This window comes from Poecilia reticulata, linkage group LG4 (assembly GCF_000633615.1).
Source record: "Poecilia reticulata strain Guanapo linkage group LG4, Guppy_female_1.0+MT, whole genome shotgun sequence".
NCBI classification, from domain to species: Eukaryota; Metazoa; Chordata; class Actinopteri; order Cyprinodontiformes; family Poeciliidae; genus Poecilia; species Poecilia reticulata.
The window spans coordinates 30,859,744-30,871,302 of record NC_024334.1 but is presented as its reverse complement, the minus strand read 5'-3'; the positions used below and the strand labels follow the sequence as shown (position 1 = coordinate 30,871,302).

The following is an 11,559-nucleotide window of genomic DNA, read 5'->3' as shown; positions in this document are numbered from 1 at the left end:
AGGCAGCAACTGACCTGAGAGAGAGAATCATGGCCCGAATGAACACCAGACGACCCCGACGCCAATTACAACGGCTGAGTGAAGTACCATCAGAAAGTCTCATTGAAGATGTGAATGCAGCATTGAGAACTATCCCTACAAATGCCATAACAGAAACCAAAGAGCTGATATACAACTAAGCATCAGTTAGTTGTATATAGCCAAGCATCCTTGAGATGCTTGGCTATAAGAGCAACCATGAGACCCAATATCCACCATGGAAAAGACGGTTAGAGGTTAAAATCAAGATAACTAGGAGGGAAGTGAGCCAACTGTCAGAACTCCAAAGGGGTGCTATGAAAAGATCAGTACCTAAGAAGTACAGCCAGATACCCATACCTGAAGCACTCGAAACTGCCAAAGGCTCCAAGCCTTGGCCAGCCTAAAGAGAAGAGCCTAAAGAGACACACAAGAGAGAATGAATCCAGGAGGATTAACCGGCTCTTCTCCACCCAACCAGCTAAAGTGTACTCCCAATGGCAGGGTAATAACAACAGAGCAGACCCACCMAGGCTGGAGACTGAACAATACTGGAAAGGCATATGGGAAAGGGAGGCGTCCCACAAYAGCAATGCACAGTGGCTAACCTCTCTACGAGAGGACCACAGCAACCTCCCTGAACAAGCCCCAGTAACCATCACTGTGGCAGATGTCCAAGAAAGAGCCTCAGGTATGAAAAACTGGACCAGGACCAGGACCTGACATGATCCATGCCTACTGGCTTAAGAAACTCACTGCCCTCCATGAGCGACTGGCAGCTCAACTGAACCAGCTGCTACAAAATGCGAGTCACCCTGAATGGTTAACTGAAGGGCGGACAATCCTGATCCAGAAGGATCCCTCAAAGGGTTCAGTCCCATCCAACTATCGGCCAATAACCTGTCTCTCTACAACATGGAAGCTCATGTCAGGCATCAYAGCRGCTAAGATAAGTGGGCACATGGATAAATACATGAGCACGGCACAGAAGGGCATAGGCATAAATAGCAGAGGAGCCAAACACCAACTCCTCGTAAACCGCACAGTCGCACGAGACTGCAAAACCTGACACACCAACCTGTGCACGGCTTGGATTGATTACAAGAAAGCCTATGACTCAATGCCACACACTTGGATCATTGAATGCTTAGAGATGTACAACATCAATAGGACCCTAAGAGCCTTCAATTGCAAACTCGATGTATGGAAAACCACCCTTGAAGCCAACTGCAAACCACTTGCACAAGTGTCCATCAAATGTGGCATATACCAAGGAGATGCTCTGTCCCCACTGCTGTTCTGCATAGGCCTGAACCCKCTCAGCCAAATCAWCAAGACTGGCTACGGATACCGACTCAAGAATGGGGCCACCATCAGTCACCTCCTCTACATGGATGACATCAAGCTGTACGCCAAGAGCGAGCGAGACATCGACTCACTGATCCACACCACCAGGATCTACAGCACTGACATTGGGATGTCATTTGGACTAGAGAAGTGTGGTCGGATGGTTACAAAGAGAGGGAAGGTCGTCCACACAGAAGGGGTCTCACTCCCAGGAGGAACAATAGCAGACATAGAGCACAGCTACAAGTACCTGGGAATACCACAAGCAATTGGCAACCTTGATGAGGTCACAAGGAGCCACAGCGAAATACCTCCAACGAATAAGGCAAGTCCTGAGAAGCYAGCTCAATGGCAAGAACAAGATGCGTGCAATAAACAGCTATGCCTTACTAGTAATCAGATACCCTGCAGGAATAATTAGCTGGCCAATGGAAGAGATGAAGGCCACGGATGTTAAGACTCTGAAGCTACTAACCATGCACAGAGGGTTCCAGAGTTCTACAAGCTGCACAAGTTGTCCATGTTTATGTCTTCATAAATATAGCCATCTGATTGGTTTAAAATTACACAATACGTCATGTTTGGTATAATTTATCTTTTATCTTTGGTATTGATTTGAGTTCATTGAATGCAGTAGTGATTAAACATATCAAAATGATATTATCTTAATAGGCAGCATGGGTTCTGGTGGCTCTGGGTTGGATCTTTATCCCTGTCTACATCTCTGCTGGTGTGGTGACCATGCCTGAATACCTGGCCTTCCGTTTTGGAGGCCGTAGGATCCGCATATACATGTCTGTTTTATCCCTGATTCTCTACATCTTCACAAAAATATCAGTAAGACATCCATTTACTTTACAGATGCTTACATGGCTGATCTTTTGTCAGAGGTTACAGTGCTGTAGTGTCTTTGATCATATGTGTGTTTGTCAGACAGATATGTTTTCAGGGGCGCTGTTCATCCAAGTGTCACTGGGCTGGAATCTCTATCTGTCTACAGCCATATTGTTGTTGGTTACAGCTGCTTACACTGTGGCAGGTACACACACACACACACACACGCACACGCACACACACACGAGCGCACACACACACACACACACACACACGCACACACACACATCAATTTCAAGTCCTGTATGTCATGATATTGGTTAGTGAAAAGTAGTGATGGGCCAGATGACATCGAAACCTCGACACATGTGCTGAGCAAACAAGATGAAACCGTGTCGGTGCGCGTATCACTTTAAGGAAAAACACGTGACCGATACAGTTCCCGCGTCATTTGGATGTGACCGCGCCAAATTGTATTGATGGAGAAACGGCGTCAATACATTTGTGGGTTTTGTTGGATGGAGATACTTTGTGTTCTTTGCTTTGCGTTGGTTTTGGGCTCATATTTGACTACCAGCATGGATCAACAGAGGAAGTTTTCTCCCGCGCAAGATCATTTTGATCTTATAATTTAAAATAATTATTCCGTTTTCATTTCACTTTTCATCATTTTTCTTTCGGATTATTCAAATTCCTTTCCATGGGATATTTGAGTTAGTTTACATGGATTAACTTTTATTTAGATTGTAGGTGAAAATTGTAGGATTTGCTCCCAAGATTCGTCTTACTGTAACCAGAGCACTTCCACAATGCTGAGGCATCAACGTGCCCAGCATGAGGGGGATGAACTGGTTGACATTCCCTTTATTGAATTTGCCTGCAATGACTTTCTAAATCCAGCAGATGTCACTAAGTGACAAAGCAACACAGTCTCCGCACAGTGTGGACACAGTTTGGGAAATGTGCCACACACCCATTGAGGCCTCATCTGCCCATCACTAGTGAAAAGTTTGACCCCCAAGTAGTAGAGTTTATAGATTTAATGGAAAAATGATGAAAATAAGAACAAAACCAAATCCAAAAACATCCCACCAAGAATCACAAGGGAACACAGAAAATCACAAAGGACTGACAGAAGTAGATGTGAAAATCTGATGAATAATGGGAGAAAATGAGGCTTAAATACTGGAAGGTAGAAAGCTAGACAAAACCAGGGCTAATGAGCTAATTGATTGCAGGTGAGAGTGGTGAGCAGGAGTCAGGCTGAGGGGCAGGACGAAGGTGGCACAGGAAACTACATAGCTGTGACGTGCTGTGAGGTTGATGGCTAGTGAGGGACTGACAATCAAAATCATAAGACCCACTACATGCTATTGTTTACATACTCAAATTTTTCGCATGCGGACAACATTAAACGGCAAAAGACTATACTTTCACATACCATCCATAGCCGCACTGCCATGGTAGAATAATTCAGTTAACTCAATGAAACTTATAAATATAGATGTAGCAGACCCCCCACCCCAAATGAAGGATTTTGGCTTTACTGATGAACAGTGAGGTTATTGGGAATAAACCCTGAGTTTCACCATAAGAGCTGTTCAAACACACACAAAAAAAGGCAGTGTAAGCTACAAACCAAGCTCTAAAACAGTAAAGTTTGAAAACTAAAAATAACGTTCACCATTACCAATATCAACTGATTCAAAACTATACCGTATTTGATTACAATAAAGCAAAAATCACAATTCCAATTGATCAATATTAGAAATATCCTATTTACAAAATAAACATACCTTGTGCCTCTGTCAAAGGGGCCGCTAATAACAAGATACATTTTATAACAGTGTCGCAGCTTATCTTCCGTTCCTTCGATTGCCAAGCTGCCGCTGCACAGCATAAACAGAGAAAGTTCTCCTGTCAAAATAAAAGCATTAAATTTAAAACCCAGAAGTCAACTAACAAAATAAAGACAACCCCCCCAAAAAAAGAACACAAAAAATAAGGAGCTTAACCTGAGGTTATTTACAATAGATATTATTAATTTAGTGCTATGCTTTACAACAAAGGGAAAACCCGTTGAAGTACAACTCAAAACCACTTCTTTCTCGCTCAAGCTATACATAGACTCGTTGTGTGTAGCTTCACTTATTTACTGTAGGGCTAGCTCGCCGTCTCTTATCCTGCAGATGCTGAGACACAAGACCAATGTCTGGGGTCATAAGCGCCCCCTGCCATGAGGCAAGAGAACTTGACTTCCTCACCCCTAGTCTGTTCTCTGCCATTTATGATCACTGTGTGTATAACACAAATCACGTTATACACACAGTTGGTGACAACAAACACGTTATAGATAAGCTAAATGATGGAAAATCAGTTTATATATTAAATATTTTTTAACCACTGTATTGGCGACATACAGACAAGAAGAACATGCTCTGAGTGGCAGCCAGCGCAGTTAGCGAGAGGTTGTGCAATCCAAGGTGAGGCTCAGCTCACTGCTGCCTCACCAGCTTTGCTACTGAGCATTTGAATGAGAAATTGTGAAAATTCAGCGATTTTGAAGAAAAAATAATCAAAATTGGTAAAGCTAAATGAAAAATAAATACTTTATAGTACAAAACACAGGGTGAACATAGCAATATAAATTATCATATAATTCTTCCATGATGTCAGGTGAGGCTCTGCCTCAGCCTCCTTCCCTGACCGCCCATCACTGCTACATAGATATACAGGGGAGCACAATAGAGTGAGGGAGCCAACATAAGGGAGCTGAAAATAATTCTAACACTAAAAGAAAACATAATAAAGTAGAAGACAAAGACGAGGGGAACTGCAAAAGAACCAAACAAAATAGAAACAAGGTTGATCTAAAAATAATAACTAAGGAACACAGAGCTAGAGCAACTAGAGCAGGGTTATCCTCGAGGACCCAAAGTTGGTCCTCGAGGGCTGGCATCCTGCATGTTTTAGTTCTCTCCATGGTGGTACTAACAACCTTCTCAGCATGTGAGCTCTTAGGCCTCTAACGAGCCATCATTTGATCGAGGTGCATTACACCAGGGAGAGAACTAAAACATGCAAGATGCTGGCCCTCGAGGACCGACTTTGGACACCCCTGAACTAGAGGGGACTAAACAAAGAAATAACCTAACTAGAGTAATTAAAGAAATAGATTCAGACATAATAGAAGAACTAAACCCAAAAGCAGTGGTGGCCAAGGTGGGTCCTGAAGGCCCGGTGTTCTGACTATCTGTCATATCCATAAATCCAAATTTGGTCAGGATATTTTGTACCTATAGCCAGTATGAAACGGGGTGATAGAACAACACAGCACTTTTAAATTTCAATAATCAGAATGCAGAAATTGTTTCCATTGTTTTAAAAGGTTTATGTCAGTCTGCCTTTTCCCCATCGATACGCTTCCCGACCGCCCTGCACCTTAGAGGTTAAAAAAGACGATCACATTGCGCAAAACTCTGAAACTGGAGAAGCAGGACATAAAATGGAGCGACAAACTAGATGTGAATTATGGCATAAAAACAGAGAATCCGACGCTGAACAGTGAAAAATTAACACATGATGTGAAACACATGACGATTAGACGGAGCAGCAGGTGATGATGAAAAATTACTGATGATGACCGTCAATAAACGATAAAATAAATGTAGCAACAGGAAAGAAACTAAAGTGAACATAGCAATAAACCAAGAGAGGATAATACTAATCAAATGAAACTAAATGGAAATGAATGAAGAACAAAATGCAAGAATAAACTAAGAAACTAAAGTAAATACAGAGGAATAAACTGGTATGGCAAGACCTTTAGAGCAATAATTAATACAGGGACTGTATGGCAAGAATAAACAGACACTATTTCCAGATAAAAGGTAAAATAATATTGCTGAAATGTCATGGGTTTGTTGAGACCATATCTAATACTGAGAATAAATATATCTTAAAGACCATAACAGTAAAGAACTGATCACTTATTTGTTTATGATTTGATATATTTATTCAATATTATTTTCCCTTTCAGTGTTAATGTCATGAGGCTTTTGACTCCATGACACTTTCAGTTTGACTCATTAGGATTTGAATAAGAACCAGGTTTGTTCTTTGTAATTTCTGTCCAGTAAAACTATTAATCTATAATAATCTATAATCAATAGACATTATAAAGATATAATCCATGTTTCTATCTCATATTTGTATGGCATTAAAAGGAACTTTTGTTTTTCCACTGAAAGCTCTGGTTTGCACAATAAATGCCATGTGGGTGAAGTTTTATGGATGATGCTCTGATGTCCCATTCTCCTGAAGGCAGCACAGAGCTGCACCACCAGAAACTGACAAACACTGAATAGAAGAAGAGTTATGATTAATGTAGTTACAGTTCTATCCATGTTTTAATGTTGCAGAGCTCAGTCGTTTTGGAAATAGATCAAAGTTTAAACTGATATTGTTGTACATCTTTTATCTGGTCATTTTGTGAAATATTTAACTAGAATATGGCAAAGAAGAATATTTTTTCCACTCTGATTGGCTGCTGTTAGTCCTACCAATTTTAACTTGAATGTTCATTGCATTTTTTGTAGACACCTGTATTATTTTTATATTATTATATGTATTATTATTTTGATGATAAATACAGAAACAAGCATAAAAATCAAAACATCTATGTGACGGTCCGATCAGTAAAACAAAAGGACAACGGCATATATAAAAAAATATTTTCTATTTATTTTTTCCAAAGAATATCTTAACAAAAAGGTTGAACAACAAATCTAAAAAAATATAACAAAATGGGCCCAAAAGAAATCAACTAAGGCAACATAACTCAAGATAACAAACCAAAGACTGACCTAACAATGAACACGGGAATTTATACAAACAGGCTAGCCTACACAAACRAGGAGGGGTAGGGAAGGAGACAAAGACAAATAATGTATAAACATAAATGACTAATTCAAAGTAAAACATTTTAACTTTATCACAACTATAAAAACTAAAATAACCTAATACCAAAAAGGTTTTAGCAATTATGCTATTAGTGGAGAGAGGCAGATTGTTTCACATCAAGTCCCCTGCTTCCAGCAGCCTGATGGATTGTTCCACTTCCTGGTTTTCTTTTCAGCCAACCMCCTTCTGCCAGCCAGTCCTTAAAYTCAGCAAAACAAATTATTAATGATCTTAAATAAACATAAGGTGTTTACTAAATGTGTGCACCCAAATTAGTAAACAACCTAATTCAATAACCACCACCAAAGAAAAAGTGAAATTCTAAATATATTATATGAAAACATTTAAATAAATACTAACACTGAGGAAAAGGTGGAGGAACCTCCACAATCTACAATAGTGATAGTAATATTAATGATAAAATAATGGTCAGTGCAAAGTAGCCTGCAAATTCTTTGGTGGGGGGCGGTGAGGGACCTGGATAAAGGCTGGGGGGGCGCTGGGCCAAAAAAGGTGGAGAAACAGTTTTAGTTCTTTCCCTGGTGGTAGGCCTTCTGGATTTTCAGTTGAAGCAGGAGATAATAACTAAAGGACGACCAACACAGCAGCTGAAAGTTTTGCTTCGAGACAGTTTGATGATTCTCAAATGGAGTAGAAAAGACATGCCGGGGATAGACTTGGCTTTGGATGAACGGATATTTTTGTGCAGAATTAGGGGTGCATGGATTTCATTGATAAGTAAAGGTAAGACAGCAATGAGATGTTTTTATTTATTTTTTTATGAAATGTGCATTTTGTGGGCTAGAGTTAATGTCTAAATAATTCAGTAAAGTAGAAGCGGTAGCTAATCTGCCACACAATTATTAATAAAACATTAAGCCTGAAACATACTACAACAACAGACTAAATGTTTTGTTCTGTGTGCAAAATTCTTGACCGGCGTGCGGCTTCCTTCTGGTCCTCACCTGCTGACCAGCTTTCTCCCAGTTTAGGCTGTGTTTCCACTCCGGATAAGCTACCCGCTATTTAGCTTTTGACTTGTTTTATCTGGATCCACTGTTAATGGGTTTTCTGTTTCAGGCAACTGATTGTTTGGAACTGCAGTGCTTTGGACGCTCTGCTGTCTTGTCTTGTCTTGCCGGCCGCTCTCAACTAAACTTGTTGCGGATTGGGCCGGCTGTGTGGGCGGGGCGTTACTCCTCTGGCCATATGGCTCCCCATGGACCAGAGGAGCCATGCAGGTTTCTGCAGACGTTTCTGCAGACCTGTGGGTCTGCGTTTCATTGGCTAATGCCCATTTTACGTCACAGCGCAGCTATCACGTGGGTTACCGGCTCACAAACTCATGCTAATGTACATTGTGGACTACCAGACCGACAGAAAGTTTTTGCATCAGGACTCGAAAACTCCGTCAGTGGGGTATCTGTACAGGCGATGTCAGGTATCCTGATCGTGTTTGTGGAACTAAAATTCACAGATTTCCAAAATCTGAAACGGAAAGCCTTGCTTGGATTAAAGCTTGTGCACGACCGCATTTGCAGCTCAACCGTCATAGGATCAATAAGAACAAAGGATTGTCTGCTGGCATAAGTATTATTGCTTTGCTTTCTTTGCGTTTAGTGAATGAAAAAAATAAAGTCAATAATAAACATATCCATTATGAAAACCTTTTATAGCCAAGTACAGTATAATGGCAGTACCGATACAACTTCTACATCCTGAAGCCTGTCTGTTACAGCTTTACGTTAGCAGAACAGATCAATATGCAATGTGTACCGTATCTGACATACATTAAAGATTTTATTTCACCTGAAAAGGCTTTTTACTAAACTGTAATCGTGTTAGCCACGCTAGCACCGAGTACCACTGAAACATTTGCAAACAAAAGAAATCAGTCATTTCAAAAGTAACCCTCTAAACCATGAATGCCCGACTTACCTTACAAGAACAGTAGGCATCAGTGATCTTGTCCACAGCTATATTTATGCTGAGTGTGTGAGGATCTGCTGTTTTCCTCATCGATCGGTAGCATTTAGCTGTGACTCGCACAATGTTAGAGGCATCCTGTGGCTCAAACACCTTGATGTCGTCCAAAAAAGATGACATGAACTTGTTGGTTCCTCTGTCCATTGTCGTGGCTGATATTTTTTGAAAATCCGGCAGAAATCCAACACTAATCGATTCAGAAATACTCTGTAGAGAGTCAGTTGAAACAAAATATGCCATGTTTAGACATAGAAACTAAGTCCCGCGACGCTTTGTTTGTGAGCAATGCAGTTACGTGGGACGGTCAAGGGGCGTGTCTGGGCGGAACTTGGTAAGGTCCATCGAAGGGCATTTGGAAGCGGATGACAACGATTTGTTCCTTTGTTTTGTGATTGAAGTTACTAATTTGTTCTTTTTTGTTTTTGATTTACTAATTTCTTTTGCATGTTTGGAATAATTGATCTCGTCTGTCCTTTTTCCTTTTGTGTTCCATTTGTTCCAGGGACCGTGTAGTAGGCCTGAAGCCTCGTTTTTAAAAAAGAAGAAATGTTTTAAAGAATTGTTAAATAAAATATTGTGCACTGCTAAATTTGTGTTCGGGTGCATCTTGTTACTTTTAAAGATCTCCACCTGCTGGTCACAATAGCACCAAATTAATACCTACATTTATAAGTTTCACTGAGTTAATGCAGTTATGGATGACATGTAAAAGATTAGTCTTTTTGTCCCCCAGCGTTGTATGCATGCGCGAAATTTCCGTACGTCCAATCATAGGCGTAGGAAGCGGGGGGAACATGTCCACCCCAATATTGGAGAGAGTCACATTCGTCCCCCCCAATAATTTCACTGCAGTTGCGAAGAATTTTAAAATCTTCCACTCGCATGCTTTTATTTTGAAGGCGCACAACAGCGCATTCAGCGGAGCGCTTCCTGCCCCCTCTGAACAGCTCAGAGTAAAGGCAGCAGCAGACGGAGTCAGAAACTCCATTTTAATGAAGTCAACGATCTGTCAGGACGTTTGCCATGAATATCGCTCGGTTATAACACCTTGTTGTCAGTTTACTTTTATATATAGAACTAAATCTTTTTGGTTAAGCCGTTTTAATTCTGGGATAGTCACATGCTCAAAATTTTACTGTTGTTTAAAAGTTAGCTAGTCTAGTCAATGATTTATAATGAGACTGAAACATCAGCAAAATTAGCCTTTTCATTATTTAAAGTGAGCAACACCTGATCATACTCGACCACTTAACATGTATTTATATTATATTATTAAATATTTAGGAGAACAGCAGTGCTAGAATGATGATGAAGAAAGGTGAAGAAGCTCTGTTGAGGTATTCATTTAGTTTATTGAAATATGTATTAACCGTTTTTAATTTTTAAATAAACTATTTTATTATGAGAGGAGCAGGTCAGGGAAGACATATGAGACCCAGGTGCAGTTTCAGATTGTGAAGATATAAAAATTATATTAATTTCAATAAAACCAGAAAGGAGAACAGGTGGAGACTGATGTCAGGTTGATTTATTTCAACATTTCAATATTTTTTTCCATTATTTCCACACTATAAGGGTAATGGTTAGGAGACAATAAGAAAAGTGCTTGAGGAGAGGTTTAAAAATAAATTAGTGAAAATGTTTGCTACACAGTAAATAGAGTTGAGATGTATAATAATGTATACACCTGAAAATTAAGTTTAAATTCTCATTCTGTATGATAAAAGCATACTTTTTATCTTTAGTTCACATTCTGACACTGTACATTACTGTAGTGTCTGTTGTAAATCCATGAATCCATGCAGGAACATCAGGCTGCAGAGAGTTAGAGGGAGACAGAGACAGAAACACATAACTAGATATTTTGGTTAAATATTTGAGGCTGAAAATGACAGGGAAAATAAAACATTTAGTCTTTTTGCTTCTGTTATTTTTGGCTCATGTTTGGTAAGTTACTGAATGCAGAGCTGGAAAGTGAGACTGAGTTAACAGTGAGGAGCTAAGGTGTTTGTTAGACGTGAAAAGTATAATTTTTATTTATTTTGTAGATCAAACTGTTGCACTGATGTAGAGAGTTGTTCAAGAAGAACAAAACTTGTTTTTTAGATTTTATTTTTGTTGGTCATACTGTTGTATTGAGTTTAAAACGGTCAAGTCCTGTTTTATGAGCTGTTTTCTACTTTGGTTTTAGAAAGAGGTAGAACCAATTCAATTGCCAGTCAATTTATATCAGTGCATTTTGACCAATAATCAAATGTCTTTTGACCAATAAGATATATCAGAATCTGGTAGCCTGTCTGTGCTACCAGAGTATTTAGCTTGCCAGTTGTGAGGCAAATTCTAAAGTGAGTGTTCATCCTGGAATGACGGTCATTATACTATGCATAACTTTAATCTGATTATTGGATTGTA

The 11,559-nt window shown here is 39.8% G+C and overlaps 1 protein-coding gene across 6 annotated transcripts in view; it reads left to right on the top strand.

The window, feature by feature from the left end:
* The window catches only part of slc5a9 (solute carrier family 5 member 9), a 104,013-nt gene that overhangs the window by 54,782 nt on the left and 37,672 nt on the right, over positions 1-11,559 (top strand). For all 6 annotated transcript variants that reach the window (XM_017304327.1, XM_008408152.2, XM_017304328.1 and 3 more), the window contains 2 exons: positions 2,038-2,202; positions 2,299-2,404. In XM_017304327.1, the coding sequence (XP_017159816.1) occupies positions 2,038-2,202; positions 2,299-2,404 (271 nt within the window). The remainder of the gene's footprint in view (positions 1-2,037; positions 2,203-2,298; positions 2,405-11,559) is intronic.